This window comes from Nematolebias whitei, chromosome 16 (assembly GCF_014905685.2).
Source record: "Nematolebias whitei isolate Nwh7 chromosome 16, NemWhi1, whole genome shotgun sequence".
In the NCBI taxonomy this organism is placed as follows: Eukaryota; Metazoa; Chordata; class Actinopteri; order Cyprinodontiformes; family Rivulidae; genus Nematolebias; species Nematolebias whitei.
The window spans coordinates 44,209,270-44,224,499 of NC_056513.1; the positions used below are offsets into that span (position 1 = coordinate 44,209,270).

The following is a 15,230-nucleotide window of genomic DNA, read 5'->3' on the forward strand; positions in this document are numbered from 1 at the left end:
ATATGCTAATTTTTTGGGACAGGCATTTTGGGTTTTCATGAGCTGTATGCCATAATCATCAGTATTAAAACAATTAAAGACCTGAAATATTTCAGTTGGTGTGCAATGAATCTGAAATATATGAAAGTTTCATTTTTATCATTACATTATGGAAAATAATGACCTTTATCACAATATGCTCATTTTTTGAGAAGGACCTGTACAGTGACATCAAGGACATCTCACATCTCGTTGAAGTACAACAAGGCCTTCATTGAAAGCTTTCAACCCAGTTCCTTCTTTACCACACCAGATCAAAGCTGCACACTCCTTACTGAGGACAAGGACTTTGTCTGTGCTGCTTCATCCTACCAGAAGAGTTCAAGCATTGCACCTTTTTCAGGTTAAAAACCGTGGCCTCACTTTTAGGATATGGCTCTCATCCCAGCTGAACTACCACAGTGCACACTGAAGGTCAAAGACACCAATGCAACAATATCATGCATAAAGCACAGATCAGATCCTGTGCTTCCCAATCCAGACCCCTTCTTCACGACTGCTTCTTGAGAGCCTGTCCATTAACACTACAAACAAGACTGGAGATGATGGGCAGCTCTAGTGGAGTCCGACTCACGCCAGAACCGTGGTTGACTTTGTGTCGAGAATAGACACAGCTAGGACTGGATAATCCTTAAAAGGGACAAAAGAACCCCTTACTCCCTCAGTACCCATCACACAATTATTCAGTCAGTTTCTTTATTGTCATTCGCACCTCATGTGGTACATGTGGTGGAGCGAAATTATGTACACAGGGTCCCAGTTACATCCAACAATAAAATGTCTAAGAAAAACAGTAATAACATCTAAGATATGAACTAAGAAAAACATCAACTAAATATACACTAAGCACTCATAACATAAAACATTGAACATCAGCACAAACATGAACATGAGTCTGTGTGAACAGATGAGCACACATGAACACATCAACATGAAACATCAGCAGCAACATGAAACAGATCAGCAGCAGCATGATGTGATTTTTCACAGTGATTATTCTGGTTAGAGATTCATGAGTCTAACAGCCTCAGGGTAGAAGCTGTTCCTCAGTCTAGTGGTTCTACACTTAATGCTCCTCAACCTCCTTCCTGAGGGGAGCGGGGCAAAAAGTGTGTGTGCTGGGTGGGTGGGGTCCTTCATGATGCAGGGGGCCCTCTTCCTGCTTCTGGAGGTGTAGATGTCTGTGATGGTGGGGAGACTGACTCCAACATCTTCTGTGCAGCCTTCACCACTCTCTGCAAAGCTTTTCTTTCTGCAGCTGTGCAGCCTCCATGCCACACATTGGTGCTCAAGCACAGGATGCTCTCCACTGCACACCTGTAGAAGGAGGTGAGGACTGAGCTTCCCAGACCAGCTCGCCTCAGCCGTCTGAGGAAGTAGAGTCTCTGATGACAGCCTGGATGGGTAGCTGCACAATCATACGTGAGCCGAGTAAACAGGAGGTGGCTCAACACACATCCCTGAGGAGAGCCAGTGCTGAGGGTTATGGTGGAGGAGGAGAAATTGTGGATCCTCACTGACTGTGGTCTGTTTGTTAAAAAGTCTAGTACCCAGTTGCAAATGGAGGGGCTTAGTCCTAGTGTGGATAGTTTGTCCATCAGGGTTTGGGGGATCATGGTGTTGAAGGTGGATGTGAAGTCCACAAAGAGCATACGGACGTAGGAGTCTTTCTGCTCCAGGTGGGTGAGCGCAGTGTGGACCACAGAGCATTTTGTAGGTCCACAACAGATGTATATTGGACCATCAAACTCCATTAGGGTAAAGATCTGGTCAACTGTTTCACAACCAAACAAGGATTGACAATTTGTTGGAGATTCCAGTACTTGGAGCAAGTACTTCGAGCACTTGAGTAAATTTTCCCAAAGTGGCTAGGAATTTAATTGAATGTTTATTATTGTCACTAATATATTTAATGACCTGGCAGACATGGTGGCCAAAAAGTTTTGAAACGGTTTTAGGATCTCATGCGTATTTGACACAAGGACAGAGTTGACAAGAAGTTGTGGTGACGGGTCTGATGAGGGAGCAGCTTTGCAGTCAGAGATTTCAATAATGAGTTTACTTTTTTTGTTTCATGTAAATCTACTGTAATAAACAACAAAGTCCATGCTCAATAATCCAGGTGTACAATCCAACAATTTTCAGTCAGGTCATCTGGACTTTTTTTTTGTGTGCTGAAAAACATTTCTCCTTCCATCCAGAAGGCTTCATCAGTCAAAGAAACACACAACAAAACTGATTCTTTCCCCAACAGTTACTCCAAAGTGGAACAAACCAGTTCAGCACAAAAAAAAAATGAAACTGTCCAGATGACCTGACTGAAAATTGTTGGATTGGATACCTGGATTATTGAGCATGGACTTTGTTGGTTTTGAACCAGTTTGACAAGACTGTCGATAAGGGAGAAGGCCGTCACCAGAGGAGGGGGCGTACCAAAGAGACCATCTTAGCACCAACATAGCTGGTTTGTTCCACTTTGGAGTAAGCTGTTGGGGGAAGAATCAGTTTTGTTGTGTGTTTCCTTGACTGATGAAGCCTTCTGGATGGAAGGAGAAATGTTTTTCAGCACACAAAAAAAAAGTCCAGAAGACCTGACTGAAAATTGTTGTACTGTAGTAAACCTTTGTAAAATACTCTAGAATGTAAGAAATGTCATCTACTTTATTCAAAATACACCCTCCCCTCCTCCCGATCCGTGAAACTATTGTCTGACATTAAACCGGTCCATGATGCAAAAAAGGTTGGGGACCACTGATGCAAAGCATCGATTAGTGTTTACAGATTCAGATGAGTTTTGTGTAGATCTAGTATAGAGCTGTATGAATGGGTAAATGAGGACACAGGTTGTTGTAAAGAGCTTTGAGTATCTCGATTAGAAAGAAAGGAGCTGTATAAGTACAGTCCATTTTTCCTTTTCTGTTTGCTACAACCTCCATTAGTCCAACTGAAATCCATGTGCTGCATTTATTCTGTCCACTATGAACATAAGAAAATTCAGATTTAATAGTTGTCTTACATTCTTCATGAGTTTGTTCTGTGCATCTCATAAACTGTTCTGTTGATTGTTTCGTTTTCAATCCATGTTTTTGGCAGGCAGTTCAAGCCCAAGAGGACAAAGATCGTCATTGATTTTAATTCCATTAACGACCCCGGAATCATGGACAACACAACCAAGTAAAAAACATCACTACTAGAGCCTGCGGCATTAAGCAGAGGACAGTGGAACAACTTAGAGATCCAAGCTGCTCATTTAATTGTGTTTGACTCTGTGTAAAGAAAAATCTGAGCAAGCATTGAACGTTTTGGGTCCGTTTCTGCTGCTGTATGTTCTTTTTGTTTGTTTGTTTTATTTGTGTTTAGAACAACACCAGGCTTGTACACAAGTACTCAGTATTTTCTCATGTCTGTTTCAGGGTGGTGCCATTTTTGTGTAAGTGAATCCAGACAGATGCTATTTTTTTAATAGAAAAAAGTTCCTAATTACTATTACATTGCTACAATTTAAACATCAGCCTTCGACGGAGCCTGCTTTCCTTTTCTGTTTGCCCGTCATACAGATTGGCAATAAGCCATTTTCCCGCTCTTTTATGGTAAATTATTCTTTTCTGTATATAACGAATATAAAGAGATGTTCCTGTAATGTTGGGGTCAAAAGTGGACGTATACTGTTCATACATTTTCTAGTTGCTGATACAGGTTTTTGAAACACATAGCTGTCAGCTGTCTGTGTTTTATAAGGTGAATAAAAGTTGAATTACACAACTTGATGCCAACTGTATATTTGCATTCATCTTTTATTTATTTTTAAGCAAAATTATACAGGTGAGAAAGTGATACAATCCATGAAGTATGGGATACCACACCCCATGTGTCCTGGATGTTGGCCTTTAGGCAAATGATGTGATGACAAGTGAAAGGTCCTGCCAGCAACATGGAACTGTTCCTCTTCATTCCTCAGTTCAATGTTCTGGCTTTGTAGTTGTCAGTGCAAGAAGTAGAGCAATCTATTATGATAGAAACTTAGTATCTATCAATTGAATTCAGTTTATTTATGCAGCACCAAGTCACAACAGAAGTCGTCTCGGACACTGAACAGAAACATTCATGTATAAAAAATAATAATTTAACACTATTTATCTGAGGAGCAGACTGCTTTGAATTTAACTCCTCTGCAGAACTCTCATCGACCGGCTGGGTTTGGGAGGAACAGATACACAATGGCAGGTTGAGAATCGCATATTAAGATAGAAATGTACGTTGGAGTCAGCCTCTCCACTGTTAGAACGGGAGCTGGCTACGGGTCACCGGTCACTGCAGCTAGCTGCTGCTAGCCGTGGGCCTTGGAACTCCTCTCGGACCCAGGACCCACCTTCAGCCCACGCTGTTCCCCAGGCTCGGACCTCCCTCAGAAGCGTCTAGGTGTCTAACTCACACTATCAATAAATCAAGGAAACATGAATTCAGTTTTACCAATTATATTAAATCAAGGCAGGAAAAGGTTACAGTTTACAGCGCTGGCCTCTCCGGTACAGTTCCACGTGATCAGAAACCGGAAGGGCTTTTTGAAACGAACAAAAAAAACATATAATACAACTTTAAAACAGATTCCCAGCCAGTTTTCACACCTGATGGGAACAGAGGGGCCTCGTCTGTGAATTAGAGGAACAAAGACCTTAAGAAACCCCTACTGTTAAGGTGTGAGGTGTGAATTGTCAATCTACATATGTATGTGTATCTCACTCAGCCTTATAACCTGAACCACTCACTCACTGCTGTTTGAATTGAGAAAGCTCCAGATGAGGAGTGAAACGTCTTCTGTTACGAATAAAGTCCAGTGGTTTTTGTACTGAACGCTTTTTGAATTCATCACGTCCTGGATGACTGAGAATCTTCACCAGCATCATGATCTGCTCTTAAAACTAATTACAACCAAAAAAAAAGTTCTTGTCCCTGCCCTCATATATTAATTATCAATTTATCAAATCATGAAGTAATAATTAAAAAATAATAATCAAATATGTAGCACACGAAATTATCTTCAATTAATTCAAGAATAATCAGTAGAACATCCCATAACTAATCGTTAATAAAAAACAGGAATTAATTCTATTATAAATCATGCTTGTTCATCCTTTCAGTCAAAAATTAAACGGGAAGCAATTACCAAATAATCAAACATTCATCAAAAGTAATGCCTTAATATATAGTATACAAAATTATGTTGTTCAATCAAGTGAGTTTAAGAAAAATCACCATACCGGTCCCTAATACTGCAAATAAAACTGTAAATGTCAATATTTTACCCACCCCATTAGCACCCCATAGTTAGTCAATCCATCAATCATCTCATCCAGGTATAATATCATATATGTGTCAGCCTCACGGTCAGAAACTGGAAGTTGGTTCCACAAGAGGAGCAGCATGAGAACTGAAAGGTCTTCCCCCCCATTTAGATTTTGGAAACTCTACAACTCCACAAGTAAACCTGCAGCCTGAGAGTGAAGTGCTCTGTTAGGAAAATATGGAACAAGATCTGTAATATAAGATGGAGCTAGGCTGTGAGAGCTTTGTAGGTGAGAAGTAAGATTTTGAAATAAATTCTGGATTTGACAGGGAGCCAATGGAGAGAAACTAAAACTGGAGAGATATGATCTCTCCCAGTAACTCCAGTTAAGACTCTGGCAGCAGCATTTTGGATCAACTGAAGAATTTAAAGAAGTATTTGGACACCCAGATAATAAACCATTGCAATAGTCCAGTCTAGACGTGACAAATGCATGGACCAGTTTTTCTGCAAACACTAAACATTTGTCCATCCTTGTTAAACAATTATTTTACAAATAAATAATCCACCCAGTTCTTAAAAAAATATTGATTTACGCTTGAAGCGAACTTCTTGGTTGTTCCAAATAAGACAGTTATGAGGGGAAAAGTTGTGTTTAATAAGTGAAAGGTCTTTAATAATCACCAATGCAAACGACACAGTTCCTGTTTTTGGACTTGTAAAGAACATTTTTGTGATAAACAGTTCATTATACTGTTTTGAATACCAGCTTTATGAGACCGTGGGCTGGAACAAAGATCTTTTTTCTTGTGAAGTTACAGTGCCTAATCTTGCCCAGGAGACTGAATTTATAGATGCTTTAAAGCTAGTTGATCATACATCATATTATCCAGTCAGTTTCAATAGCAGTGTGTATGTTTTGACAAAATATAACCTTGATGATGTCATTGCACTTAAAATAAAAATGAATAACCTTGAAACAGTGGAAGAGAAATGTTCATAATACGTGATTTGTTATTGTCTATGTTGTAAAAAAGTAATGTTACCCTGCAGCTTTGTAAAGATTGAAAATAAATGAGCAAATAGTGTGAATTGTTACTGGGAGGACTTAAAACAAGATTTTACAGCTAAAAAATGTTCTTAAACATACAGTATGATCTCATACATATCTATGTGATACAATTTTGCTTAATATGCATGTAAAGTAACTATTTTTAGGATTTTGTAACTAAGTAAGAAATAAGAGATGTATATTCTCAAAACAAGATTAAAAATCCTTTTTGGCTGGATACAAGAGTGTAAGACTAGGTTAGATGGACTATATTTGCAGTGTACCGGTACTTTGTAATCTGACTATAATGCAAAGAGAAATTATCTCGTAAAAGATGTTAATAAAATGTTTGCACTGTTTAATCATATCTTTTTAAAATACCAAATATTTTATTTTCACATTGTTGTTTGTCACATATGTAAAGGAAAGAGTCCTCAGCTCGTTGAATTTTTATTAGTAATTTTATTCTGAAGGGGCACCACTTGCTTTACGGTTCTTAAGCAAGAAAATTATTAAATCAGACTCAAGTTTTGTGCTCTGGTGTGTTCTTTTTGTATTAAATTCAAATGTCATAATAAAAACGCTTTGAGTCAAAGTACAATTTTGTGAAGTTTATTGTCCACTTTGGTGAATATAAGTGGTCAAAAAATCATGAGAACCTCTGAAGAATGAATAATGGCTTTACTTTGACAACACAAGAGGTTATGGAATTATCTTCTAAACTTTAATATGGTGAATTATGAGGTTCAAAAGCAGAGTAAATTATCCTCTATAAAGTTAACTAAATGAAGTGTTTTGGCTAGATGTGATTTGTCAATTTAGGAAAACTTAATTCTAATTAGTAATGATGAATTTTGTTAATTGGACAACTTCTTATCTTGGGCCTCAGACACCAGCAGAGAGAAGGAGCAGCTTTTCCTACCGATTTGAAGTTATAGTTCAACCGCCTGAGGGTTACCAGGGACTCTTTTGAGATGAGTTAAGGCGCCGAAGGTGGATATCCCTTGACACTGGACATCAGCTGAAATCAGGAGTTGGTAGTTATCTGGCTCCCGATGGGGTCAGTTGATGGGCTCCCGGAGGGCTGCGTTTTCTCCTCCTGGTGACGAGGATCTTCTGGCATAAATTTCCGATTGCTTGACCTTTCTTCTTCAAAAGCTTCCCCAAGACTGCTCTAAACTAAACGTCAGAATAACTTTTTCTGATTTAGAGGGCGTTACAATATTGATGGTCGAGCCAATCAAAACAGAAAGGCTGGACCTTTGTTTCAGGTTACTGTTTCATTTGAACTTTAATAACATTATTAAAAATAAATGGCTAATTTACTCTGCTTTGGGTAAATACTCAATATAACAGCAGGATAATCAAAACTTCTAAACAGTTTTTACTCATCCATAAATATTTTCATTAGAACTTGTGCAAACAACAGTTGAAACCTCTGATTACCAGTTTTACATCTACTTTCTCTTATGCATGATTAAAACTGAGTATTGAACTGAGAAAGGAAGTACACAAGTTATTTCATCAGAATCAGTTTATTATTATCGTCATGTCAATGAAGGAGGTTCACAAACTAGGAATTTGCTTCAACATAAGGTGCGAATAGTAATAAAGTAAAATAAAGTAAAAATGAGAACATTACATAAGACATAAGCCTGTGTACACCCACAAATAAAGTAAAATTAAAACCATAACATAACCATATGTACACCCATACAATAGAAAACAATAAAAAGCTTAGAGAACAGTACAGATGGAGTATTCAGTTATAATACAGATGTAATGTGACCAAAGCAGAAATTATGAGGTAGCATTATGAGTGTTCAGGAGTCCAACAGCAGAGGGGAAGAAACTGTTCTTATGGCGGGAGGTCCTGGTCCGAATGGACCGAAGCCTCCTGCCTGAGGGGAGTGGTTCAAACAGTCCGTGTGCAGGGTGAGCAGGGTCAGCTGTGATCCGACCTGCTCGCCTCACAGTTCTGGAGACGTACAGGTCGTGGAGGGATGGAAGGCTGCAGCCGATCACCTTCTCAGCTGAGCGCACAACGCGCTGCAGTCTCAGTCTGTCCCTGGCAGTGGCCCCGGCGTACCACACCGTGATGGAGGAGCTGAGGATGGACTCCATGATGGCCGTGTAGAACTGCACCATCAGCTTGGCCTTCTTCAGCTGTCGCAGGAAGTACAGTCTCTGCTGGGCCTTCTTGATGAGGGAGCTGATGGTCGGCTCCCACTTGAGGTCCTGGGTGATGGTGGTGCCGAGGAACCGATAAGAGTTTGCAGTGGTGATGGGGGTATCATTACAGGTGAGGGGGGCAGAGGGGCTGTGGCTTTCCTGAGATCCACAATCATCTCCACTGTCTTCTGGGCATTGAGTTCCAGGTTGTTGCTGCTGCACCAGGTCACCAGCCGGTCCACCTCCCTCCTGTATGCAGACTCATCACCGTCCGAGATGAGCCCGATGAGGGTTCATAGCAGTTTTACAGCAAAACGTTCAATTGTGTTCAGGAGAACTCAGAAATTTAAATTGTTCAGAAAAATAATTTCTACCGTGGGATGGCAAAAGAGTCCTTGAGGAACAATAGGGTGGTTCTTTCTCACACTCAAAGACTGCAGGACGAATCCTCCCTTTTAGGAAGAGATACACATAACGCTCAGATGTTATATTTCAAAGGTCAGATGGAAAGGTTCTCATACAAAGGGCCTTTCAGCTTTGCTGAAATCATAATAACAGGTGTGCAATTAATTACAATAACAGATTTTTGTTATTCATTTTTTTGTAACATGGTTTGTTACTGTCCAGCTTTGGGAATGAGAGTCAGTCTTACTTTCAAAGTATCAAAAGAATAAAAGTTGATGGTAGAAAAACCTTGATGTGTCCCTGCACATACTAAATAAAGTATAAATAAAGTGGTATGGTATGGTAAAGGCATTTCACTTAAACAGAATCACTTTTTACAAGAAAATGACTTTCCACAAGTGTTGTTTCAAAAACTGGAAGAGGACTAACAAATGTATGTGTGTGTCCTGGGGATGACTACCAGCTGCTACCCCAACAGATTTTTGATTGATCTGTGAAAATGACTTAGTTAAAACCATTTTTCTTTTCTAAGTTTGGTTAGCTGTGGCGACCGTCTTGAATCAGGTTGATTCCAACAGTTAATCAATGGTAAAGGTACATCCAGTGATTACTTCCGGTAAGATGGCGCCCGTGTACATGGCTTGCAATCCACCTCTGCTGATGGTGTTCGGATTATTTGTGTTTTGTTCGTTTTTAATCTGGGACATAAACTCGTTGCTGGTGTATGACCAACAACAGCTTCTAGATCTTCGTTTTTCTGCTGCTGATGTTTATTTGGATCATTATGAGCGTACCGCTGGACCCCCCCCCCCCCGCTGTTGGTGAACGTGCCTGTTTACCTCGGCTGGGCTCCTCATCTGCCTGCCCGGAAATATCGCTCCAGCCGCCGGGGAAAACGCGCTGGGCGGCTGGTAAAGCTTAAAGCCCTGTGCGCTGCATCTTCCTCTTCAGCAGGTGGTCATGGTTTCCAACTCCAGCTTCCCGCGTGCCTGGATCAGGTAAACAACGGGAGTTGTCGGCCGGTGCGCATCTCGGACCGACCCAGAGGGGCTATTATTGAAAATCTGCAGCCACTGGCGCGCGCTAATTTTACCGCTGCGGGGTCCCCTTTGGACAGTATCCAGATGTGTTTGGTCAACGCACGGTCTGTTTCCAACAAAACTTTTATCCTCAGGGACTACTTTCAAGAGCATGATTTGGACTTTTTTTGCACCACAGAGACTTGGATGTCTCCGGGTGAGTCCAGCGCCTTGACGGAATTATTGCTACCCAACTGTTTGTATTTTTATGCACTGCAGCCATGAGGCCGGCGCGGTGGTGGATTTTTAACAATATTCAAATCAACTTTTGACTGTAAACAACTGCCCATCCCAGTTTCACACGCCAACTTTGAGCTGAGTGTCTCTGAACTCGGCCATTCGCCTTCGATGTTATGCACACTCGTCTACCGCCCACCTTGCTCTAAGGATTTCATAAATGAGTTTTCTGATTTTTTGGCTGAAATCACACCAAAATGTGATCATGTTTTCATTATTGGTGACTTTAATTTGCACGTATGCTGTCTGGAGAAGCCCTTGGTTAAGGACTTTTTAGATGTATTGGACTCATTTAATCTAACTCAGCATGTAAACGGTCCCACCCAAGAGCGCGGACATACACTGGACCTTGTTTTAACTCATGATGTGTCTGTTAATAATCTTGTTATTGGTGATAATGTTTTTTCAGACCACATGCCAGTCCGGTTCGAGTTCACCCTCCCCCATCTAACTCCTAAGCCGTGCATTCCTGCACATCACAGCTGTACCATTAACCACTTCACTGCCACACGTTTCACAGATGTTTATAACTCTGAAATGATCATTCAGCCCCCCGTGTTTCTCACCACCACAGAGGCGCTGACATCCCAGTTCAACTCTGTCTGCTTAAAGACTCTGGATCATGTTGCTCCTGTTAAAACTAGAAAATCAAAACTCAGAGCAGAACCTTGGCTGAGTGACATCACCAAGGCCGTTAGGCAGCAGTGCAGGAGGGCGGAGCGCAAATGGAAGAAAGACAGGCTGCAGGTCTCTTTTCAAATACTTGATTGTTAAATCATGCTTCTTCCAACTGAGGTGGCTGTCTAAACTGAAGCCCATCTTGTCCAGAAATAACCTGGAGACAGTAATACATGCATTCATTACATCTAGGCTTGATTACTGCAATTCACTCCTGTTTGGTATCAGTCAGACCTCCATTGCACGACTACAACTGGTCCAGAATGCAGCAGCCCGATTTTTAACCAGTACAGGCAAAAGAGAGCACATTACACCAGTTTTGGCCTCACTGCACTGGCTACTGGTTCACCTTCGAATCCAGTTCAAAATACTCATGTATGTCTACAAATCGCTGAATAGTCCCCCCCCCCCCCAATCTCTCTGATCTGCTACAACCGTATGTCCCACCACATTCCCTGAGGTCAGCAGACCAGTTGCTCCTCACAGTTCCAGGAACTCGTCTTAAGCGCAGAGGTGACAGGGCCTTCTCTGTAGTAGGACCAAGACTTTGGAACGAGTTACCTCTGCTTGTCAGACAAGCCCCCTCCCTCTTAGTTTTCAAATCCCGTTTAAAAACCCACTACTATTCAGTAGCTTTCAACACCAGATGATCTGTGTTTTGAACCTGTATGCTCTACACTGGTTAGTCATCATATTTATTATCTGCATCGTTTTTATGTCTGTATTCTGATTTACTTCATTTTGTATTTTGCTTCGTGTGTTACCTGTTGTTCTGTCTGTACAGCACTTTGGTTGGCCTTGTCGCTGTTTTAAGTGCTCTATAAATAAAATGGTATGGTATGGTACTTTGTTAAAGTTTCACCAAACGCCCTTCAGTGGTAAATCAGATACGACCAACATTTGAACACACAAGCGATTACAAGACCCCCCCCCCCCCACACACACACACACACACCCTTTCATGCAGTACATAACACAACACAATGAAATCAAGTTTTCAAGGGTTTTTTATTCTTTACTGTAGAAACACTGTACATAAATTACTTTCTCTGAGACTAATATTGATGTACGGATAAATGGAGTTTTATTAACCTTCAAAATTAAGGTAAAGTCCCGCAACATTGTGGGCTTGTCTGAAAAACTTAAGACTGGCAGCATATGATGTGTAAAGTTGCTTTCCTACCTTTTTGTAAACACATGTACACACTGAAAAGTTCTCTAAAAGAACAGACCCACAATCAGGAGAAAATATCCACATCCACATTTCATCAATTATTTTCACTTTGGGAGACGCATCATCTCCCCAAGAAGAAACGAGCAAAAACAAAGACAGAAGCAACTATCTGTTGCTACTTACAGCTACGCCCCGTCCCCTGAAGTCATGACATGTTCCTATTGCAAGCAGTACTACGACCTTTGACCCACAAAAACCACAAGGTCTATGCATCATGAAGCAGAGTCATGTTGTTTTGTAGAAGTGAAGGACTTGGGTTGCAGGGGGGGTTACAGGACTGGTGAGTTCATTCAGTCTACAAGATACCCCATGTAGTCAAAGCAGCTGGTCTAGAGGAGTTTCTAGACCTTGGACCAGCACAAGAAGGACAACGAGAGGTGCTTGTAGAACTGATCAAACAGGTCATTGATCTCAGTAGGAAGAAAAAAAACACAACACAAAGTTTAAAGTTCATATCATGATCCTTTGTGTTGGTGACAGTGTTGTTATAGCAGTAATAGTGTGATACATGTAGGTAATAGTATGTAAATGATGTTTTTTCTTGTTTTTTATATACCCTTTTTTCTGAAGCAAATGCAAGTTTATATATATATAAAAAAAGAAAGTCCAAACAAAAAATATCAGTCATTTCTTTTTGTTTGTCTTTGTACAAATTGTAGTCCATTGTTGTGCCTGTCTCTCTTAGAGAGAGTCCTCAACCGTTCCTTTCGAGGGCTTCAGCCATGGAACAATAAATCTTATAGACAGGGCTCGACCCATCTGAACCCACGACGACGTGTCACCTGCAACATCTGGGAAGGATCCAGTTTACAGATGTTTAAATGCTTATGATGGCTGCTCAAACACTAAGTAGGCCATCTGAACTACCTTTAAGTCCTTTTTTTAAAATCCAAGTCTTTAAGAAGCCAATACAAAAATGGCAGTCAGTTTGGCCCAGCCTAACACACTGAAGTGTAAAGACATGCGTGCAGCCGGTCTGAAGGCAAATAAAAAACAGAGACAAAAAGAGAGAGAAGGCATCGGTCAAAACAACCGTTGTTCCAGGCTCGTATAATGTCACATCTGTAGCTTGTTCATATCCAGTCTTAACAACTTCAAACAAAAAGAACCAAACAAGAGCCAGTGGGTAGTTTTGCAGTTTGAAACAGTTCAGTGACGTCCGTTTAGTGTTAAAAACGCACCCTTTGTTAGTCTTTGACAGTCAGGGCTGGAAACGTCGGTGTTTCGTCACGCCGTGTTACCTCCTCCCGATCTCACTCTGTCGTAAGAACTGGATGTTGTTTGCACTGTCGGCTAGTTCGGGGTATTGCTCGATGGACAAGACGTAGTAGCCATCATAACCCAACACTTTCCCGCTGCTCAGCAGCTGCCTCTTCTCTCCCTCTGTCCACAGACGCACTCCTTCCTCTCCGTCTCTCACACGCTGTTGTTCACGAGCCCAGGCACCCGATAACGCCCGCTGCCTTGCCTGCTCCAAAACTCGAGCCTTCTCTTCATCGAGAGTCGTCCCGTAGCGCACATGGAGCACCAGAGCGCCATACTGCAGCTCTACATCAGCGAAGCGACGTGTTCTTCCACCCATCACGGTCGTAGACTGGGACACCGTGACGTTCACCCCATTTTCCATTGACTTCCTGCCTGAAGTAAGCCTGAGTGCACTTAAGTCGTTCTCCGGCAGACTGGTCTTGATAAAGTAGTGCGTGTCTCGTCCCTCCACTGTAAAATGTAGATCCTCAAGGTAAAAAGCATTATTTAGGACTCCAGCCACTTTGATGCAGTCCTCACTAGCTATATTTAAAACATTGGTCACCACACGTCCTTGGACCACAGCAAACATCACTCCTTTTCCGATCAGAGACCTCACAGTTGCAAACCACAACCAGGGTCTGGTGTGGTCTGAATGCCGGCGGGTCAGTTGGATTTCTGGCATACGCTCGAAGGACAGGAAGGAAGTGGACTGACGGGTCACCTCCTGCTGGACACCTGAAATAGACTATGGACAGAACCAACAGGTAAGACATCAGAATATGTGTGGAGCAAAACCCAGTGCTGTAAGTAAAGGTAATTTAAATGTTAACTTCTGTACACCAAGTTGTTTCCTGTAGTCCTGTACCAAACACTGATTTAAATCTACCGCCACAACAAAAAATGCTTTAAAAAGAGCCCACTGTTGATGTAAAACCACTTTTTTTTCTTACTCTTTTAACTGTATTCACATCTTCTGTTAAATTCCCTGTTTCACTTTGGAAAACAATAATGAAAAACTCAGTTGTTCCTGCTGAGGATGCAAGAAAGGGTGGTTTGACCTCTTTTTTGTTGATTGTTTAAAGTAAGCAGCAAACTGTTAAAGCACATAGGAGACTTACAGGCAGGTCGTCCCAGAGTTGGCTCTTTTTCATCTCCAGTGATGGTTCTGTCAGGTCGAACTGGGGAATTGGGAATCCTGGGATTGCATTATGGAGATGAAAGCCAAATGTAACCAACCAGATGTTTACATCTGCAGAGAAACAAGTCATAGAAATACAAAACAATCAAAATGATTTTAAGATAATATGCATCCTGGAGGACAGAACATTTTATTTGTGATGGCATCTTGCAGCAAGCAGCCTTTTTTAAAATGAAAGCAAAGTATAATTTCCATCCTCTATTTTCTGGCTTCCTGTGTGTGATGACGGTAAGAATGTGTTGCTACAAGAACTCTGCAACATCAGCCAGATGCTGCTACAACAAAAACGTTTGAATTTTCTCTTTTCCACACAAAAGCAAGTTATCATGTGAAAGGACTGCTTGAAAACAGTTACTGCTGAAGTACTTTAAATGTGCGACTCTTTAAGAAGCTCAACAGTACAGCACTTTCTAAAAAATAACAAAACCCTAAAGTTTTAAATACAAATGCAAATTAAAGGTCTAGCCTTATTTGTTACCTTTCATGCTTGAGTTTTGAGCTAAAATCATATTATGTTGAAAAATGCTGTACTTATAACTGTTTTAGTTCAATCCTAAAATCCATCCATCCATCCATCCATCCATCCATCCATCCATCCATCCATC

At 41.1% G+C, this 15,230-nt stretch overlaps 2 protein-coding genes across 2 annotated transcripts in view; one reads left to right on the forward strand and one right to left on the reverse strand.

Annotated features, from left to right (window-relative positions):
* The window catches only part of dctd (dCMP deaminase), a 30,589-nt gene extending 27,291 nt beyond the window's left edge, over positions 1-3,298 (forward strand). The window contains exon 6 of the mRNA XM_037690020.1: positions 3,133-3,298. Within this exon, the coding sequence (XP_037545948.1) occupies positions 3,133-3,217 (85 nt within the window). The 3' untranslated portion in view covers positions 3,218-3,298. The remainder of the gene's footprint in view (positions 1-3,132) is intronic.
* Positions 3,299-13,247: 9,949 nt separating this feature from the next.
* The window catches only part of LOC119422630 (teneurin-3), a 22,121-nt gene continuing 20,138 nt past the window's right edge, over positions 13,248-15,230 (reverse strand). Inside the window, exons 8-9 of the mRNA XM_037690015.1 lie at positions 14,546-14,676; positions 13,248-14,172 (exon numbers count right to left, since the gene is read on the reverse strand). Of these exons, the coding sequence (XP_037545943.1) occupies positions 13,417-14,172; positions 14,546-14,676 (887 nt within the window). The 3' untranslated portion in view covers positions 13,248-13,416. The remainder of the gene's footprint in view (positions 14,173-14,545; positions 14,677-15,230) is intronic.